Here is a 21,956-nt window from a genome sequence, read left to right as displayed (position 1 = left end):
ATAGTCATATAGTCATATAGGGATTATCGACTCGAGCTTCTGATGATCTGGGGAAGATTTCCGGTTGTGATCTGGGAAAGATCTGGGGGGGAAAAAAAGGCATGCGAATAAATACCTCTTAAGAGGCTGCACGAATGGTGTTTTTCGCAACACAGGAAACACAGCCAGCACGACGCCCACGCTGCACAAAATGCGTACGGAGGCCGATAAAGACTACTCCATGCCATGTTGGGCGGGATACGAGTGTGTGGAGTAGAAGCGGCTTGTGCCTTTTCAACCTTGATATCCGACACATATTGGTGCTCGCCCCGCGCACACGCTGGCGGAGTCGTGCGAACGTGAGCGCTGGCCACGTGCGTAATGGCCGAACTGCGTGCGCTGTATGGAATGTGTTAGAAGGCAGACACGTACGCTGCTCGTGAAACATGCATGGATTTATCCATAACTATGTACCTTGGCCCTCGCTGGCAGCAGCGGATTCTCCATGGATGGTGAACGTCTTCTCGTCTCTACGACCAGCGAAGCTGCGATCGAGCTGGGGAATGTACAGTGCCGGCCACGTTGGCGCGTGCAGAGCGTGCACGTTGATCGGCACCGGTTGGACGCCCGAGTGGGCACGCGGGACCCTCAGCCGGTCGCCGGGGCATGGCCTGGGGGGTTTTGCAGGACGATTCGCGTGCCAATTTCGGTGTGGGCAATTCATGTCATGTGGGGTCGGAGTGGAATATTGCTGCTGTCTGAGATGGCCTTGCCGGAATCAAAGTGAGGCGGTTTCCGGCCAAAGTTAGCGGGCCACGTGAGGGGTCGGGGACAATCGGAGCACCCGATTCAGGTGATGACGTTCGCTTCGGGGTGCCCCCCCCCCCCGCGCTGCAAGTCCTATAAAGGTCGGAGCAGTCCCTCCGCCTCGTCTCTCTTTTCTCTTTCGCTCGCTTGATCTGGCCTCGTCCCTCGGCACGACCCGCCTTCTGCTGTCTGGACTCCGCCTCCTCATCTCCGCTCACACGACGTCGACCCCACCCGTCTACCTGGTCCTGCTTACTACTCCGTCCTCGATCTCTGGACTCAGCCCCTTCTCCACACAAGCCCCTCCCACACAAACACGGTCTGCACACGCTCTGCTGAAGCTAGAGATGACGCGCCAGTTGTCTGGTGCCGCACTACGGAGCATCCCCCCCAAAACGTATTGGTGGCACGTCGTGCTATCAAGCACAAACGTACCAAAACATAGCCTCAACTCCTTTCCCTTCCTGGTTCAATACTTTCTCTTCATCGGGTTGTGTGTGTGTGTGTGTGTGTGTGTGTGCGTGCGTGCGTGCGTGCGTGCGTGCGTGCGTGCGTGCGTGTGTCCTGGCGCCTGTCTGCTTAAGTAAGACTGCAGAAGATCGTTGTCATTATTATTATTATTGTTATTATATTCGCGTTAAGTCTGCTCTGTGTCCCCTTTTGTAAGTTGCCTGCTTATTTGCTGCACCACACTTCTGTCTGCACAACACACCCCAATAAATGCTGATCGTACCACATACCTTTCCTCCCCCATTGTAAAGAAATAATTATTAGAAATGTTCCCTGCTTGTTTTTGTCTTTTCTTCCATTGATCCAGCATGGTCCGAATCCTAGCTTCACCAGGACTTTAGTACCAACAACCCTTTCCTTTTAGCCGGTACGTCCTTGGCAGTGACGTTCGGCTGCATCCGATCCGGTAAAGTGATCCGGTCCGGTAGTGTGATCTAGTTCGAACAAGGCGTACCAAGGGCGTGTTCCCTGGTAATTAAATCACGTGATTAATTAGGTAACCCGATTAACCCATAGACGGAAGGACCCGAGGTCACGCGGTTGAGTTATTGGCGTCCTCGGTCGGTGAAGCGACCCGCCACGTCACGGAATTATCCGTGTGCGATGGCCTACCATTCCGGGGAGTCTGGTGGGAACCGAGATACCTTCCCCCACCTCATGGTCTTCTCAGCCGACCCCTGACTCACAACAATATATAACACATTCTCTGCTAACTCCACGACCCCCACCCCTCCTTCTCTTTGTCCTATCGTCGCTCCACCCCCATCTAATGCATTGCAGCATCCTCCCACTTTCTCTTTCTCTCTCTCTCTCTCTCTCTCTCTCTGTCTCTCTGTCTCTCTGTCTCTCTGTCTCTCTGTCTCTCTGTCTCTCTGTCTCTCTGTCTCTCTGTCTCTCTGTCTCTCTGTCTCTCTGTCTCTCTGTCTCTCTCTCTCTCTCTCTCTCTCTCTCTCTCTCTCTCTCTCTCTCTCTCTCTCTCTCTCTCTCTCTCTCTCTCTCTCTCTCTCTCTCTCTCTCTCTCTCTCTCTCTCTCTCTCTCTCTCTCTCTCTCTCCCCCCCCCCCCCACCCTCTCTCTCTGTGTGTCTGTCTCCAAACGTATCTGGACGGTGGCTACCTCCGCACATATCTGGATGGTGGTTATATCCGGACGGACCCTCCCCTCACACTGCCTTCCATTGCCTTCCCTTCACACTGCCTTCCCTTGCCTTCATCTCATGCTGCCTTCCTCTCCCTTCCCCTCTCCCTTCTTTCCCCGCCGTTCATGCTGCCTTCTCTTCCCCGACCCCTCCTTACTCCCGCACCTCTCCTTACTCCCCCACCCCTCCTTACTCCCCCATCCCTCTTCATTCCCCCCTGCCTCCTCACTCCCCACCCCCTTCTCGGTCTCTCTACCTCCTCGCTCATTAACCCTTCCCTCTCTCCTCCCCTTCCCCCCCTCTTCGTATACCTGTCGTCCGGACGGCGGTTATCTCTGGATGGGGGTTATCTCTGGATGGACCCTTCCCTCATGCTGCCTTCCCTTGATGTATCCAGACGGTGGTTATATCCAGATGGACCCTCCCCTTCCACTGCCTTCCCTTGCCCTCCCCTCATGCTGCCTTCTCTTGCCCTCCCCTCATGCTGCCTTCCCTTGCCCTCCCCTCTTGCTGCCTTCCCTTGCCCTCCCCTCTTGCTGCCTTCCCTTGCCCTCCCCTCATGCTGCCTTCCCTTGCCCTCCCCTCATGCTGCCTTCCCTTGCCCTCCCCTCATGCTACCTTCCCTTGCCCTCCCCTCATGCTACCTTCCCTTGCCCTCCCCTCACGCTGCCTTCCCTTTCCCTCCCCTCAGACGTCAGAGACTGTGCCAAAACCTGCATGGCATGTCGGAGATCCAAAATACATCGACACATCAGGTTTCTACTTGGCACGTTTTCCACACAAGATGCCAGATTTGACCAAGTTCACATTGATAGAGTTTGACCTCTGCCTCCATCAAATGGCAATACATACCTGCTCACATGCATTCATTATTTTACTCTTTGGCCGGTCGCAATACCCATCTCATATCCCAGCCAGGTGTTGGCTTCGTGGTTAGGGTGGCTGGCTTGGGATCTTAGGGTCCTGAGTTTGAGCCCTGTTGACTGCTGAATTAATACCAGGTGTGGTTGACTCTGCCTGTCATCCTTCCGAGGTCGGCAAAATGAGTGCCAGCTTGCTGGTATCCTGTGTTGGAGTGGTGACCCGTCCAGGATTGTGCCGAATAGCCAAGGAGACTGCTGAGGCAGCACCAGCGCTCTGCACAGAGTATGGTCCCCAATGGATGGGATACCCCTCTGGTTGAAATAACTACTATTTTACCTGACCAGACAGCAGAGACTGTAGTCCAAGCATTCCTCTCACATTGGGAAGCTGCATTTGGTGCACCCTCAACAATAACCGCAGGCTAAGGTCATCAGTTTGAATCAGCACTTTTCCAATGTTCTGTCTGATCTGCTTGGCAGTAGGAGAACCTGAACCATAGTTTATCACCTGTCACCTTATGGGCTTGTGGAACGATTCCATCGACAGTTGAAAGTGTCTCTGAAAGCCCATGCAAATACAAGATGGACGGAGAGTCTTCCTATCATCTTGCGAGGTTTCCAAACTGCGGTTAAGTCCGACCTAGGCTGCTGTGCTGTTGAGTTAGTTTTTGGCACAACTCTCAAGTTGCTAAGACAGTTTGTGGCACCTTGTCAGTTTAATCATGACTTGGATCCTCGCAACTATGTACATTGATTACGGAAGCACATGAGAAACTTGAAGCCTACACCTACCAGGCTACAGCACAGGCAAACCCAGACCAATTCAGAGTTGTACTCATGTTTATGTGCGACACGATGCGGTAAGGAAGCCACTTCAACCCCCGTATGACCGACTGTTTGAAGTCATCCGCCGTGCTGACAAGTTTTTCATTGTTAACTACAATGGGAAACGCAATACTGTCAGCATTGACAGGTTGAAACCTGTTTATGTTGAACCTGACCTGACAACAGCACATACATCATCTCCTACCACTCATTTGCAACCAGCACCAGCAGCTGTTCCTCATGTTCTAGTGGCGAGGAAGACGTGGCCTGGTTTTCGAATTCATTGGCCAGCTCGTTTTGTACAGTTCTTTTTTTGGAACTTGAAACTTTGGGACTGTTCATTGTTTTACACAATTTTTACACCTTTCTGATCGATAGTTTTTTTTTTCATATGTTGACAAATTCTGGTCACTCGCGATCGAGGAGGGGGGGGGGGCTACTTGTCGTCTACTTTTAATCGGTGCCAACTTGTTGGTACTTTTACATCATGAACTTTGTTCCATTTACTTGTCCAACCAATGGAAGTAGTGCAGGCTTGGTTTAAAAAAAAATCTGATTTCTAACCAAACATTTTGCTCCACACTACGATCGTACCTTGGACCACCCACTCGAGGAACGAGCTGAGAGAGGTTTTAATCAAGTGTGAGGACACTTCCTTGCTTGGCACCTCACAATTTACACCATCGTGGAAATGTCTTACAGACTTGAGTTGCACTAGAATTCAAGTAAAGTTTGCTCGATCTCACTGGAGTTGATCTGCATTCACGTGATGAGCTCACAATGAGTGTTATAATGAATTACATTATTATTACCCTTGCCAAAGGAGAGGGTTTGCATTTGGGTCTCTTTGTTTGTTTGTTTGTCTGTTGTCTGTCTGTCTGTCTGTCTGTCTGTCTTTCTATTCGTTTGTTAGTCCACACATAATTTTCATGTTTTTCTCTACAAACGCTTGTCAGATCGAGACGAAATTTTCACCATAGGTGTGATTACTCATGTACAATGTTTTAATCATAATTATGACATCATAGTGTTGTTGAATCGGCGGCACTTAACAGCACCGCCGTCTCAGGGGTTATAACACTGGCTTGTTTGGCACAGGTCTCGGGTCACGCGCCTCAGATCACGATACCAAAGTACCCCTCTGCCGTACCAGTTGGGGATATACATCCCGGCTGCAGACTGGGTTTGTCAGAGACCGAGCGAAGTCTGCCAGTCCGTAGCCAGTTTGGTTTAAAATACAAATCGAGCGATTGTTCCTCAGCGCGGCACGGATAAATTCAAGGCGGCAAATCTCATATAAATCAGTCAGATTTATTGGGGACACATCGGGGAGCACGACACAAGCAAAGCATTCACGAACGTTCTAATTAATCTTTCACCCGCTCTTACCTTGGGAGCTACGGATACGGGTTTCGAAGGGAGCCCTGGCAAAATAAACCTTAGGCCTGGACAACATGCAGACTAGACACGGAGTACTTGGTGGTGCCTCATGGACGAGAGGAAAAGTGTTGAAGGCACGAATGCGGCTCCTGACAAGCCGATGGTGTCGGATTCGAGCGCACAGCTCAAGCATGCAGCGTGGCAAGATGGCGCTCGTACTCCTATCGGCACTGCTCGCGCATGCCGCGTGGCAAGATGGCGGTGACGACGTCCTTTTGTCGGCACTGCTCACGCTCACAGCCTCGGTGCGTCCAGCCCCTGTAAGGTCGATGGCACAAGAGCGAAAGATCTATGGTGTGTTCCAGCTGGTTTCTCACAAGGTCCAGGATGCGAATCCAGGCCTAGCCTGTACACCAGACCAGGCCAAATCTGGGTGTTGGGCTCCACAGGCGGATCGACGGGATGAAAAGACATCGTCGAGCGTGCAGGGAGTAGGGACAGTCAGAGGCTCCGTCGTTGGATTCAGGATGAACCTGTGGATGACCTGCAGGCTGGATCCATGGCCGAGGAGGAACAGCCGGCCAAGCCACTCCTCATAACGCAGATCACAGACTGACCAAGCAGTTCCTTCCTTGCCTTTCGGGGCGGGCCTTTCGGACCACCCCTGGGGGACCCGTGATTGGTCCATCGTTCGAGTTTGCCACACCTCTCCGCCAATGGGTTGCTGGCACGTCTTGCTGACTGACTCTGTCAGGGCGCTGGGTGGGGGCTCGTTAGAAGGGGGGAAGGAAAAAAGAAGGCGCCTCTCGGTACACCACCACTGTTTGAACACTGGGCAGCCTGCTCCACCTCCCGACACACATGTAACGTCCGATTACCAAACAACCTGGCTAAACATGCATATAAGGGGGGATCTGGCCTAATCCTATATTTAATAACCCACTAAGGGCTCATTTCCGCAACAATAGGTCACATTGTGTGGCAGCCATGTTGGAAAAACTTTGGACCTCTGTATCTCTGAAACCGTACCACGAAAACAATTGAAACTTGGCACACAAGTACTCCTCATGGGGAATGTGTTTTTTTTATAATGACATCATAGGTGCCTTTGTTATGACATCATAATTGCAAATGTAGAACGCTACACCCTGATCAGTATGAAAATTTGAGGTTTATCAAGGGATAAAATGGTCCACAGAAAAAGAAAAAAAAAACATTGATGACGTCATCCGTCACGTGATTCGGCAGCCATATTTTTTAAATTTTTAAAAAAACCTTTAAAAATCCTCTGCCCTGAAGTGGCTGAACAGATTGAGGTGAAATTTTACAAGTATGACTGCCTATCCATGAGGAACAAAAGGTTCACACATGTTGTCATAGGTCACATGGTTTAGCAGCCATATTAGATTTACCCTAAAACCCATAAAAAATCTTCTCCAGAACGGCTGGATAAATCAAGGGGAAACCACAAAAATGTTCCCCAAGCCTTGGGTGTACAAGTTTGTTCTGGAATAATTGATGTCACATGGTTTGGCAGCCATATTGGATTGAAGAAAAATATTAAATAATGTTTTCTCTGTACCCGCTTAATCAATCGATGTGAAACTTCACAATTATGATCTAGTAGTGATGGAGAATACATGTTTTAAATTTCAACTTGATCAGACACATGGTCTGGTAGTCAGAAGTATTGAAATTTTTTTGATCTGGGTTCTTTTTTATTTTTTTTATTTTTAATAAGGCTCACTTGATGTTCATGAATGGGTTTTCGAGGGTAGAATAGTAGCAGCTTAAATGTAAATCCTATCCAAGTTTCTCCTGACAACTTCATCGTTGCTTTTTGCTTGTTTGGGTTCCATCTGATGACTCCAATGCAGGACTGTACCTATTTGGTCTTCCATTTGATTTCAATTGAATTTATTTTAATCCAATTCTGAATTCAATTGAATGATAACAAACGTCATGGGTCAGGGCCAGGTGTCCGATCAAAGCGGGACGTCTTGGTACCTGCCAGCAGTTCTAATTATTTCTCTTATTAATTATGTAACACCAGTACACAAACACCACACAAAATAAGTCCTGGTGAGGGTCTGCAATCTCTGATTGCTCTTTTTCTTGTGATATATTTGTGGTCGTTTATAGAATAAAGAAGAAGGTATTGAGGGAATGGTTTTGAGTGGGAATGAAAGAGGATGAGGAAAGAAATTGTTTTGGGACTGAATGACTTCAGGAATGAGCTCACAATGAACAGCATTTTCAAAATTTCATTGAAATTCACCCTAAACAAGGCTAAGAGTCACGAATTGTGTCGGGCATTATTAATCCCCTTCCAGTTTCACCAGAGGAGACTATAGGTTTGCTCCCCGTTTGTCCGTCCGACTGTCCATCTGTTCCACCTGTGGTTTTTCAGACTTTTTTCCCACACCTTTTAACATAACCAACTAAAACTTGGTACATGGTTTCATTATGATAAATTTAGTTGGAGAACAAGTTCGAGTTTCAGGGTGTTTTGTCAATTTTTCACAGTTATGCCCTTTTGGACTTATAAAATATCACATCAGCAGGGGACACATTGCAAAGCAATTCTCGCTGTTGTTATTATTTATTTAAGCCTGGTGTTGGCTTAATGGTGGTGGCTTAAAAGTGGGCTTTGGGTCCTTAATGGTGGGCTTTGGGTCCTAGGGTCCTGAGTTTAAAATCCCGTTCAGCTATTGAATTAATACCAGGTGGGGTTAACTCGGCCTGTCATCCTTCTGAGGTCGGCAAATAATGAGTGCCGGCACGCTGGTATACTGTGTCGGAGTGGCGACCCGTCCAGGATTGTGCCCAATGGCCAAGGAGACTGGTTAAGCAGCACCAACACTCTGCACAGAGTATGGTCCCAATCTCCTCCTCCTCCTGTCAGGATGTTGAATTAACACCATGCGTGTTGACTCAGCCCATCATACTTCCGAGGTCGGCAAAATGAGTACGAGCATACTGGTATCAGTGGCACAGCCGCGCCCCCAGAAAATATGGCAGCCAAGCAGCCGCAGTCTGTATATGAATAAATCAATAAAATAATTATTTATGTGGTCGTTTAAAGAAGAAAGAAAAAGGTGACGAGGGAATGGTTTTGAGTGGGGATTTAAGTGGATGAGGAGAGAAATCGTTTTGGGACCGAATGAGTTCAGTAGGAATGTTCATAGGGGGTTTCCCTGGATGCATTGCTTGATGGTGATCACGATTAGAAGTCTTTCAAATCCACTACAAAATATACTCACCTTTCATTCCTTTATCTTCATGTGATATTTAAATATTTGGTTACTCTGGAACTTGTTCACTCTGTATTTCCCTCTCCAAATCTCAGGTCAATAATTAATCCATTGCATTCTTTGTTTTTTGCTCCCCCTCATGGACTGTGTTATTCATAACCATTGTACTGCATCTGGGAACTTTTGCATTGTAGAACAGACGTTTCATACTTTTTTCTTCCTTTTTAACACCCCCCCCCTTTTATAGTGCATGTGAGCAGAAACTGTTGAATTCTTCGTTATCAGCCACTTTTTGAAGAAAAAGAAACCTAAAAACGGGGGATTATTGCATTCGGCTCCTGTCTGTCTGTTTGTCCGTCTTACCGTCATTCTATCTTCTCCAAAACGGTTGTGTAGAAGAAATTCACCAAGCTTTGTAGTTAGGATCACCACATGGTTAGAATGTGTGATAGCTGTATAATTTTTGGCCCCACCCCCTGGGATGGGGTCAAAAGGTCAAATACTTTTAAAAAAATGTAATTACGGGCACATTGTAAAACATTATTTTCATTCAATCTTTATGTGCAATCAACATTGAGGGAAGGATGAAACTTGCAACGATTTATTTTTAATTTTTATTTATTTATTTTATTTTATTATATTTCATTTATTTATTTAATTTTTGCAGGATTCATGCCCCAAAGAGTATGGATTTATGATCATCAACTCAAAACAGCGGAAAAAATGTACTCAAAATTTGATATTGGGTCATTCCTGATGGATTTTACTATCTTTCAATCTTCCTTTTGGTGGGAAGCATGGGGATTTGTGATGGTGCGCCATTGACTTCACTCGAGCTGAAACTGCAACAAATGCGGTTGCTTTATGTTCAGTTTAAACCCCTAAATATACATTCTTATAAAGTTTCAGATCTTTCATTCCAATCTGCAGGTGCTTGACTTGCCATTGAAATGACCTTATGGAGATAAGTATGTAGATGATAAAGGTGCGAATGCTTGAAATTTATCGCAAAAGTGTCAAAAGGCCTTGACGGGCGGACACCTATTACAGATGGTTTGCGACGGTTGTTTGTTTCCGTCCGGTTGCAGAGGAAGGTGTGTCGTTGTTGTTTGGGCCACCGGCACCAGGCCCGAGCCAGGCGCAAATCGGTTTGTCGGTGGAGCCGATGGCACAACTTGCCCAGCAGATGCCAGTTGCCGGCGCTGCTGTTTCCAACCTGGACTCTTTCACAGAGGTATTCGGCGATGGCGGAACTCTCCCCCAACCCCTCCAAAATTTGAATACCAACAGATGGTGATAAGTATGGGTTGTGGGTGGAACGTACAAGGATGTTTTTATATTTCTGATGTGGAGGGAAGAACATCTGTTAGTTTGTCAAACTTGTGCTTCTCAATTTGTACTTTAATCGACCCGAGAATGAAGTTAAATTTGAGAGTAAACAAACCTCATATAAATGGATAATCAAATGATAAAACTTTGAAGTTATCGTTTCACGTGCTGAGTAGGTCCGAACTATATTAAAATGTGCTCTTGCATTTGTTTCTTGACAGTTCACACAGAAAATGCTGGAAAACTTTTTTAATTACGCAGCGTCATTTGCGGTGACTCAGGCACAGATGGTCCCGAATCCTACGGAAGCGTATTTGCCAGCGTCGGTCTTGCAGAAATGGTTGGGCTGACTCTGTTTCTTTTATTTTAAAAAAATATTTTCCTTCTCCTCTCCGTCCTCCCCATATCCCTCCCCATGGTAAATTCCTTTCTATCCAGTTGTTATTCAATGACGACAGCTGTCCTCTTGCTGCTTCCCTCCGAATGTCTGCCAACCCTAAACTCGTGTCTCTTCCATCCCCAGGTACGAAACATTCCAACGGCGAATGGCACAGAATCCCACCTTCTGGAAGTCTTAGTACGTTGCTGACCCCTCCTCGCCAAGAGATCCTGAATGCTTGCCAAACGTTTTGATATTGGTTTGAACTCTTCGTTCGTCTCTCACTAATCAGGTTTCTTCTTTTCTCGCTTGGCTGCCTGCGCGACACCCTGAAAGCTATCTGATTATAATGTGTGCTTTGATGCAAGAGTTTGTCCACAAGCTTTGCAAATGGACTTGTGCCTCTTTGCCTATTCCTTGACTTCAAATTACACTCATCCCTTCTAGACCCCCCCCAACCCTCCCCCCCCGACCCACTCTTTTTTCACCCTGTTCTGTCCTTGCCCATCTTTTGCACCTGTACCGCCTAAATAATCGTGTTTGTTAGAAGCTGTAAATGAATGTACATGTTAAAGTGTGCATCAGTTTGGGATGGGGTGGGGGCTCTTTCCCACTTGACTTTTCTGCTTTTCTCCCCTCCACTACTCTCTACCTCTGTGTTTCACCACAATTAAACTGTAGAAACTCATTTGATCTGCTGGTGTGTGTTCCAGCCCATCATTGACTTGATATATGAATTTCAACTTCATTATTAAATAAGTATCCTAGTTATTCCAGGTTTCATCCTGCCTCCCCTCCCCCCTCTCGACTCCCTACGCCCCACCTGCCCACCTCCCCACCCTGAATGCTAATTTTGTCAAACACGACAATGTATAAAATCCCTTATTTGATTGAGCTGGTACTGAATACTGAATAGAGATATATCGTTTCTGCTGATGGAAACTCGAACAATGGCTGATTTCTTTCACCCCCTTTCCCCAGGTCTCTAACCCACCTGAAGAATAACCGCCACAAATACACTGATTGGAAAAAAAAAATCCGTTTTTAGTTTACCTTTTAATTGGTGTATAGAGTATCATTAGAGTGGTTTGATTGAAACAAGTTTTATTCATATTGCTCAATGCTCATGTTAAAGGTATGGCTACACATGCTGTGACAGGTGAATGGGGCCTGTTTGGCATTTGTAGCTTGTGATGGCCCAAGGATCCTGTGTACAAATTTCATGTCATGACATCTTTTTTTTTTCATGACATTTCATAAATTTTGAAGCTTCAACACATATTAGACACACAAAAAAAAAATCCCCTGTCTTGTGAAGAGTACATAGGATGGCTTTTGACTGCAACATGTTTCTGTGGCAGCACCTTCTTGTGCTGGAGAAAGAGGATTGCAATTTGATGTGTACAACAAGGAAGGTTTACCTCTTGGGGATTCTGTGTTTCTTGTCTCTTTTTAGAATCGTGTTCTGTCAACAACTGTCTTTTATTGATCCTTGCTCCAACGCACTTAGCTTAGAATGTCATTAATTAATTAATTCATTCATGTGCAGCACATGTCTGCTGGCTTGCATCAGTATTTGGAGTGCGGATGATGCACTGTCCCACTGAGCAGGAACTTCATGCCCTTACTTTGGAGCAGGGATTTGGAATTTGTTCAGGGTGCTCATGATAACTGGGCTCTTCTTTTGTGAGACACTGTGGGATCATTGACATCTGCCAATCGGTGTTGGCGGATCAATCCTCCGACGTGGCGTCTTTCGGATTGATGGAACACACATTGATGCATCGTCCTGGGTCACAATTCGAACCCCCACGAGACAGCTCAAAGGCGAGATGCGCATACTCTACCAGTCAGAAGTTTTAGAACACCCCAATTTTTCCAGTTTTTACTGAAATTTACGCGATTTAATGTTTCAATGTACTCTGAAATTAAAGTATCGAACAAATAATTGCAGATAAAAAAGAAATCATGGAATCGTTTTGTTGAACAAAATTTAATCCAAAATTTTGACTCATCAAAGTAGCCACCTTTTGCAGAGATAACAGCCAAACGTACTCATGGCATTCTTTCTTCAATTGAAATCAAATATTGTTCGGAAAGTTCTTCCCAACACTTTTGCAGAAGTTCCCAGAGATGTGTTGCACTTGTAGGTTGCTTTGCTTTCACCCTTCTGTCCAGTTCATCCCAAACCAGCTCGATGGGGTTTAAGTCTGGAGACTGTGCTGGCCATTCCATGATTTGAAGCCTTCCGTCTTGTTCTTTTCTTCTAAGGCAGTTCTTACATAGCCTGGAGGTATGTTTTGGGTTGTTATCTTGCTGTCGGATGAACCCCTGACCAACTAGGCGGAGACCAGAGGGTATTGCATGGCACTGCAAAATTCTGTGCTCGCCCTTTTGGTTCAGGGTGCCAGTCACTGTGCAAGTCGCTGACTCTGGATCCAGCAAAAGAGCCCCAGATCATCACGCTTCCTCCTCCATGTTTGACAGTTGGTGTCTCACACTGAGGAACCATCCTTTCGCCTACTCGACGGCGTACACAAACCCTGCGTGATAAACTGAAGATTTCAAATTTTGATTCATCGGTCCATAAGACCTTCTTCCAGTTTTCAGTCGTCCACAGGCGGTGGGTGCTTCATGGCACAGGCAAGCCTCTTTTTCTTATTTTGCCATCTTAGCAATGGCTTTCTTTCTGCCACTCGACCTGTCAAACCTGCAGCTCGAAGTCTTCTCTTCACAGTTGAAACTGAGACTTCCTTACTTCGACCAGTGTTAAGCTGTGCTTGAAGCTGTTGTCCTGTGAGCCGCCTATCACGCAAGCTGTTGGCTCTCAGAAACTTGTCTTCTGATTGTGTTGTGGCTTTGGGTCTGCCAGACCTCTTCCTGTCAGAGTTTCCTCCAGTTTACAAGTGCCTTTTGATGGTGTAGGAAACTGTACTCACTGACACCTTGGTTTTTCTTTGCAATTTCTCTAAAGGAAAGACCAACACATTTAAGGGTTATAATGGTCTGTCTGTCTTCCTTTGTTAATTGTCTTTTTCTTGCCATTCTGATAGCAATATACTTCTTCCTGCAGTGCAATCTTGTCCACATAATGCTTCAGAGGGTGTAGCAACACAGTCTGTTCCAACACTGCTTTTATTCAGACAGAGGGTTTGTAACTAATCAACAAAAGTTGGGACACCTGTTTGAATTGTTTGCATAAACTTTCAAGGCTTAATTTACTTCCATTGCTGCAGAACAGCTGATGTTGCGAACCCATGACTTCTTCCCTGAAAAGGGCCTTTTTTAACAACTCTGAAATTTACATTATTTTTCAGTTTTTGGTCACCTAAGCTTTTTTTTAACCTCCAGCAGTTTACCTCTTAGCTTTGTACCATTTCAGGTTAGTCAATGGACTTGAACTGCTTAAATTTTAGTAAAAACTGAAAAATGGGGGTGTTCTCAAACTTCTGACCGGGAGAGTATCTCTCATCTATTCTGCTAGCCATCTATTATATAATGCGAACCGTGGTGTCTGTTGGCACGTTCGGCTGTCTCTCGTTTCCGGCGGCTGCTTCCGGCACTGCATTTGAAAAGCTCCACATGCAGGAAAGCTCAACATTCAACCAGAAGAAGAGCACGTTATCAAACAGATACATTTTAAACGTATAAATACAACATCAATTTGGTTTGTTGCCTCTGCCACCAAAGGTGAACGGACATGAAATGTTTTCACCCCTGTCTGCTTGTTTGTCTGTGAGCAGAATAGAATATCTCAAAAAGTTGTGGACGGATTAATTGGTGTCTGACGAGTGGATGGGTGTCTGACGAGGATAAAAACTATTCAATTTCGGTGAAGATCTGTATCCGGATTCAGATACGATCATTTTTGAAGTGATTCTTCATCATTGAGAGATGGGGCCAAAACGATATATCCATACATTGGGATCATACTCTGTGCAGAGCATTGGTGCTGCCTCAGCAGTCTCCTGGGCTATTGGACACAATCCTGGACGGGTTGCCACTCCGACACAGGATACCATCAAGCTGGCACTCATTTTGCTGATCTGGTGCTGCCTCAGCATTCTCCTGGGCTATTGGACACAATCCTGGACGGGTTGCCACTCCGACACAGGATACCATCAAGCTGGCACTCATTTTGCTGATCTGGTGCTGCCTCAGCAGTCTCCTGGGCTATTGGACACAATCCTGGACGGGTTGCCACTCCGACGCAGGATACCATCAAGCTGGCACTCATTTTGCCGATCTGGTGCTGCCTCAGCAGTCTCCTGGGCTATTGGACACAATCCTGGACGGGTTGCCACTCCGACGCAGGATACCGTCAAGCTGGCACTCATTTTGCCGATCTCGGAAGGATGACAGGCTGAGTCAACCCCACCTAGTATGAATTCAACAGCCAAGCAGGATTTGAACTCTGGAGCCGAGGATCCCAAGCCCACCAGCCTAATCGTTCAGCCAACACCAGGCACAAAACGATATATATCCCATGATATTTCAAAAAATTGTGGACGAGTTATGACAAAACTAGGTGGACGAGTTGGTTCGGTGACGAGAACAAGCCGATTCGATTTTGGTTGAGGTCTGGATCCACATACGGCCTATCAGTGGGATACAAAACGTAAACTTTTTCGCTTGGTGGAGGTATGTGCTCTTCCTAGTGCCGTTCTAGTTTAACAGTTCATGAAGAGATGACCTGAGGATTATCAAAAATTGAACAAACCATGTCAGCGCTATTAATAACGGTAGCCTACAGCAGAAGTCTTTGAGCAAAGCTTCCAGTGCAAGGTGATTATTAATAAAAGAAAAACGTCAATTTACCATTGTGACCTAAAAATTGCATTTAATAGTAAACTTCAAAGAGATCCAAAATAAACTTAAATTTGATATTCAGTGGACTCGATGAACGTCGTTTCGTAATAGCCTCGTTCTGAAATCCATCACTATTGGTTCGTGGGTGCCAGCAGTGACCACTATTTTCGTTGTGTCTGTTTGTGACTCTCTCCAGAGCATAGCTCCATGACGGGTCTCGCTATTGGTTCCATCAAGGCACGTGACGAAATATCGGAAGTTGTTCTTCTTCTTCTTCTTCTTCTTCTTCTGGTGAAGACAAAACCTTTAGGACGCGGCTCTTGGACACATTTGTCCTTGTTTTAAACTTGCGGACAAAACGTGCCGCCTTTGACCGCACCTTTATTGCGAGTGAAGGAAAGAGTGCTTCGTGATTTAAGGTCTCCAAAGGTCGGTCGCCTGACACTCTTGCTTCGAGGCAATGTGGTAGGAGATTTTAAATGAAAGCCCTTTGCTCGTTTACCATTCTAAAACACCATGAGCGATGCAGGAAGACTAACCTGCCCCTGTCATTTGGCGGTCAAACCACAGGGCTCGGATGACCAGGGACGTTTTCCAGATTTGGTTTGTGCATGATTTTTTTTTGTCCAACAGTGAAAACTTCTTGTGAAAAACATAACTTTGAAAAGAAAGTGCCGTTACTGTTGGACATTGCACCTGGTCACCCCAGTCGACCTTGACTTCTCATCAACTGGCATCAAAGTTGAAGTTGTGTTTCTTCCTCCAAACACAACTTCTCTCCTTCATCCGATGGATCGGGGAGCCATTGCATCATTCAAAGCTGACTAGCTGCTACGCACCTTTTCTCAGCTAATCCGTGACACCGATGGCAAAGAAAGCCAATCAATTTGTGGCTTCTGGCAGTCTGTTTTAACATCATGAAAGCCATTGAGAATATCACTGAGTCCTGGAGAGAAGTCACAGACCACTGCATGAATGGTGTTTGGCAGAGTGTATCAAGGACTTCATGGGATTCGAACCCAGCTACCCACACTGCACAATGAAATCGTCAAGATGGCCGATGAAGTGGGATTCCATGAAGTCACTGCAGGAGATGTGGAGGAGTTGCTGAACTCTCGTGGGGAGAGTTTGACCAATGACGACCTGAGAGGGCTCGACCAAGAACCAGCTGAAGAAGCAACAGAAGAGGACCAATCAGAGAGGGTTTTAACGTGTAAATTCTTTCAAACATCCTGAATAAAGTTAATGAGGCTCGAGATCTTGCGTGTAAAAATGATCCTGACTTGGAGCGCAGCACTGCAGTGAAAACAATGGCGTTGAATGCTTTTTCATGCGACAATGAGCTCTACTAGGAGAAGAAGAAGAAGATGAGCAGGCAACTTTCTCGTAACTCATTCTTCAAGAGAAAACAGCTTGAACCTGCACCAGACTCTGAGGGTTACACGGATAACCCCACTACCTCTCCCTCCCCCTAGCATCCCCTACTGACCACACCGATACCACATCGGAGCAAAGGCATTCGGTGGCATCAACACGACTGACATTAGCTCCGAGATAAGACAAGTGAGCGTTAAATTAACTTTGTTTTTGTTCATTCATTTACGACCTGTGGAATATTTTTCAGACACAGGATGTATTATTTTAGCATCTATGTACTGTATATTGATCCTCATTATGCTATCGACGATATGAATGGAAGTTATAATTACAACTATAATGCCGACAGAACACATCCCCCCATTAATACATGTAAGTCGATGAGAAATTAGACCCCGCTTAACATCGTTTCGCTTAACATCGTGTTCTTCTGGAATGCATCTGCAATGCTAAGTGAGGTTTACTGGTAATTTGCTGGAATTAGAACGTCCGCTCTGAGTGAAAGAGATTGGTGTTTCAAACCCTGGCCAAGTCATTAGTTATTTCAAAGACTGAAAATGGTGCATGTTGCTTCCTTACTTGATGCTCAACATTTAAAATGGATAGAGCATGGAAATAGGGAGAAGAGGAAGGGGAGAGAGGAGAGGAGAGGAGGGATGGGATGGGATGGGAGAAGTTTCCTTCTGTATTCATTCTCTTCACCCCATTTTTGTTCAAATCTCTCGATCTTGGCCTTCAATTCTGCCATTGGTGTCCCTCACCGGCAGCTCTTGACTGTTCCCTTTGTCCTGTTGCGTCCTGATCCATTCAGTGTTCTCGGTCTTCCTTTGGAAGGGAAGTGGTCTATTGTATATTACGAACCGTGGTGTCTGTCTCCCGTTTATGGCGGTCGCTTCCGACACTGCTTTTGAAAAGCTCAACATTCACTTTTGAAATGACGGGAGAACACACATGAATAATGAGGATTCCATATTTTATCTTGCAAGCAGGATATTTTGAACTTTGTAGATAAAATGAACCTCTACCCCTCGATGTTGCACCACCATTTCACAGTGGGCAGTGCAAGTATCTCAGAACTTTGGCTCTGAGTGAAACCAAGAGTGCAACACAATTAATCTTTTTGAAGGAATAATTTAAATTGATAGATTAATTTAAACTTTTACATCACTGGAGATGGGTACTTTTGCTCGTGCTGTACGTAGTTCATTATTATTAAGGGGAAAGTGTTGGACTTCACACGATTCATCTCGTGCACCTCGAAACCGAATACTGTATTAAGGAGACAAATCTCACCAAGAGGAAAAACTGATGGTACGAAACTGTGTCTGTCTCTGGCTCTGGCTCTCTGGCTCTCTGGCTCTCTCTCTCTGACTGCTGGTTGCATCGTTGGTTAGAGACGTGGCTGTGCCGCTGATGCAGTGTCCCTTTCTGACCTCGGAACGATGACAGGCTGAGTCAACCCCAGCTGGTATTAATTCAGCATCCAACGGGGCTCGAACTCAGGACCCTAGGATCCCAAGTCAGCCACCCTAACCGCTAAGCCAACACCAGGCTGTGCGAAACAAACTTGGAATCATCGTTGAAAGCAAGCCTTTAAGAATCAGTTTACAGGTGCAATTGTATTCCCTCCCTCTCCCCTCCCATTCCTGAAGGCTGAGTTTCAAGAATCAGCTTTTAACGATGGTAGTCACCACTTATGGTCTAGTTTGCTCCACAATTGCACACGCACAACAACTTGAGAATTCTAATGGCAGTCATAAGGGAGGGGTGTTTTGTATCCGTGCATCCAGCCAGTCAGCTTACATCATTGGCAATAGTTTTTCACAGAAAAAGATGAAGAAGAATGGTTGATCATGCAAGATACAATACTTTCACAAACATTGCATATACCTTGGATTTTTTTTCTTTTTTTTGCCTTTTGTTTTTGTTTTTTTCCCTAAAACCTCATAAACCCCAATATTTTCAAGGAATTTATGAATTGGCTGAAAGTTTTAAAATGTGGTAGCATTATTTACCACTATTCATTGCAATGAAAGTGGAGGGTGTGACTGCTTTTGGAAATCCCAATTGATATCCGAAATCTCATGAGTATTAGATGTGACAAACCTAAGGGCAAACCCAATTACTTGCTCTTCCTCCACTTGTGATTCCTCATTAGGAAGAAGGATACTTCCACCTTATGGTCCCAGTGTGTTCAAGAATAGCAAAATGGAAATGAGTTGTTGCATTTCAGAATGTTTGTTCTTCCTTATCCCATGCAAGATCGGTTGAACTTGCGGAAGTGATGAACGGGATCTCAAACCCAGGCAAGTCTTCTCGTGTGCAGCACGTGGCTGTAGGTTTTATGACACTGCTCGTGAATGTGGTAATTGCAACTGATGCGGTGCCCCCTGTTGGTTAGAGTGGGAATTTCTGTAATTTGGCTAGAGTGACGGTGATAACTCGCCCACTTTTCATTGAAGATACAGCAGGATCTTTGTTAATGTCCACCAACTAATGCTATCAGATGGGACATCCAGCTTCATGCCCATCTGAGGGACAGCGCAATTTGTGCTGCAACACGCCACCTCCAAAGCACCAGTTGAAGTGAGATTATGGAGTTCAAAAGTATGAATGATACATCTGCACGCACCATCTTGTCGAGACACCCAGATAAAGTGAGCTGGTCTTGGAAGAACTTTGTCACGTGACGCTTTCAACAATTATGGCTTTCAAATCATACAATTCCACTGTTCCACCGCTGAACAAAATCCTGTATCTTCAACAAAATCTGGATATATACATGAAGTATCTTTGTCACCATTCGACAGCCGAGATGCCGAACTGGTCCAAAAGCTATTTACAACCGAATTCCTTTTGGCGGAGGAAAACCTCTCAAAAATAGTCCATTATTGGGCCAGTCAGTCAGTACCTTGTCAAAATCCAAAATCCTTGCTCTGATTTTACTGTTGGGAAAGGAGCAAAGGCAAGCCATCCATTATTGATATGCTGAGTAAATGCTTCATCAACCCTGATTATGTCTGGGAAGAGCATGGTCACACGTGGAATGCAGACAAGCAGCACGAGCCGAGGTTAATGGCGAAGATGGCTACGTGATGTCGTCCCATGAGACTTGCATTAAGGAAGATTTTAACCTTCACCGAGCTCAAGATTGAAGGAGAAGCTCTGCTGCGTGTTCACAATTTTTTGTGTGAACTCTCATTTTCTGAGAATTCGATCTCACGTTTTTTTTATTTTTTTAAATGCATCAGATTCGTGCTGTATGAGGTGAGGGGGGTGTTGAAAAAAATTCTCGGAACGAGGTTTAACCTTTTTTGACTTCATTGTATGCTTGTAAGTGGAGATATTGAACGAAGAATTATACTTTCTTACTGATGGAACATCACTTTGAAAAAAAATCAGAGTTTGTGTTGCTTAAGACGATGGTATCCCGTTCTGAGAACATTTTCCTATGATCATGCGTCGGAGTACGAGGACCATTATAAATAAACAATGATTTGTTCCTCTTCCTGTGGAACCAACTTCCACATCCTTTTCAATCTTGTTCTTCCCTGCGGGTCTTCAACACAGATGTTCACCACCATCTCAGATTATCCCCAATCCAAAACCATGATCTTTTCTACCCTCGTTAACCCCACCCCACCCCAATCCCTCATCTTCACCAATTTCCAGTTTTCCCTCCTGAGAGTTTCCTTCTGTATCCATCTTGTCCACCCCCCCCCCCCCATTCCTCCCCACACCCATTGTTTGTCCAAGTCTCCCTTTGTCTTGGTCTGTTGGTGTTTGCCCTCGCTCTCTGCTGTTCCTTTTGGCCTGTTGTATCCTGATCCGTTCATTGTACCAGTACTAGTTCATTGTACCAGTACTAGCCCTTTCAGGAGCCTCAGCTCTGTATACATGTAAAAAAAAAATCATCTCGTGTGTTTGAACATATTGAACATGCACGTGCACACATTGACAGCTCTCTTGGTAATCAATGGCACTTTTCGTCCTAAACTTGAGTACCATATAGAGGTTTCAATTGTTGATAAATTACGTACGTTGGATCCAAAAGGACATACTATATAGGGGGCTGAAAAGTAGGTATACAGTAATGAAAAACAAAACGTGTGCACAAAATGTATTTTATTGATTATACAAGCATATCAATAATAACATACCAATAATAAACATATCAATAATAAACATTAATAATAACATAATAATAAACATATCAATAGTAACATAATAATAAACATCTATAATTCCAGCTGTCTGTATGTGTGTCTGTCTGTCTGTATGTGTGTCTGTATGCGACCGCAGTTTCTCGACGACCGCCGGTCCGATCCGATTGAAACTTGCCAGGAATATTGCCGGGGCCCCGCGGATGTGCCTTTTCGAGGTTTGATATCAATCGGACGAGCGGTTCCCAAGTTACGGCCATTTATCTGTCGACCAATGAAAAGACACGGTGTTATGACGTCACAATTAATGTTTATTTATGTTTTTTATTTTTTGCACGATTGACGGTCCGATCTGATTGAAACTTTCCAGGAATATTGCTGGGGACCCACGGATGTGCCTTTTCAAGGTTTCCCAGACATTTGCCTTGTTGTGCTTGATGGACATATGTGAATACATTTACAGAGAGAGGGGCGAGAGAGGGGAGGGAGAGAGGGAGGCGTCACAATTTGAGAGGAGGGGGTGAGAGAGGGGGACGGGAGAGGTGGGTGCGAGAGAGAGGGGCGAGAGAGGAGGGGTGAGACTAGGGGGGAGAGAGGGGCGAGAGAGAGGGGCGTCACAATTCTTCTTCTTTGTTTGATATGACGTCACAATTGACGCTGGGGACCTGAGTGTTTCCCAGGTGTTTCCCAAGTTATGGCCATTTATGATACGGTTGGTCCGATCTAATTGAAACAATGCCCCAATCCAGTCGTCGTTTACGAAAGTGAAGGAACGAAGCTGCACCTACGGGCACGCACCTATGGGCCCGCACTAGTATTCATAATAAACATAATAATAACATAATAATAAACATATCAATAATGAACATAATAATAACATACCAATAATAAACATATCAATAACATACCAATAATAAACATATTAATAAACATATCAATAATGAACATAATAACATACCAATAATAAACATATCAATAACATACCAATAATAAACATATTAATAAACATATCAATAATAACATAATAATAAACATAATAATAACATACCAATAATAAACATATCAATAACAAACATATCAATAACATAATGAACATATCAATAATAACATACCAATAATAAACACATTAATAATAACATAGCAA

The 21,956-nt window shown here is 45.1% G+C and overlaps 1 protein-coding gene across 9 annotated transcripts in view; it reads left to right on the top strand.

The window, feature by feature from the left end:
• Positions 1–21,956, top strand: part of HIKESHI (heat shock protein nuclear import factor hikeshi) — a 47,735-nt gene that overhangs the window by 22,696 nt on the left and 3,083 nt on the right. Inside the window, exons 3-6 of one of the 9 annotated variants that reach the window (XR_015058018.1) lie at positions 9,844–9,989; positions 10,306–10,424; positions 10,608–10,755; positions 11,445–11,894. Coding sequence is in view for 5 of the 9 variants with exons in the window: in XM_085880677.1 (XP_085736803.1) it covers positions 9,844–9,989; positions 10,306–10,424; positions 10,608–10,661; position 11,445 (320 nt within the window). In the remaining 4 variants the exon portion in view is untranslated. Of the gene's footprint in view, positions 1–9,843; positions 9,990–10,305; positions 10,425–10,607; positions 11,152–11,444; positions 11,895–21,956 lie in introns of those variants that run through there. The other 8 variants (XM_085880677.1, XR_015058019.1, XR_015058022.1 and 5 more) reach the window with 8 other exon arrangements.

This window comes from Eptatretus burgeri, chromosome 1 (assembly GCF_056783735.1).
Source record: "Eptatretus burgeri isolate ZD-2024b chromosome 1, Ebu_testis_v1, whole genome shotgun sequence".
Taxonomy (NCBI): Eukaryota; Metazoa; Chordata; class Myxini; order Myxiniformes; family Myxinidae; genus Eptatretus; species Eptatretus burgeri.
The sequence above is the reverse complement of the archived record's forward strand: the minus strand, read 5'-3'. Positions and strand labels throughout refer to the sequence as shown.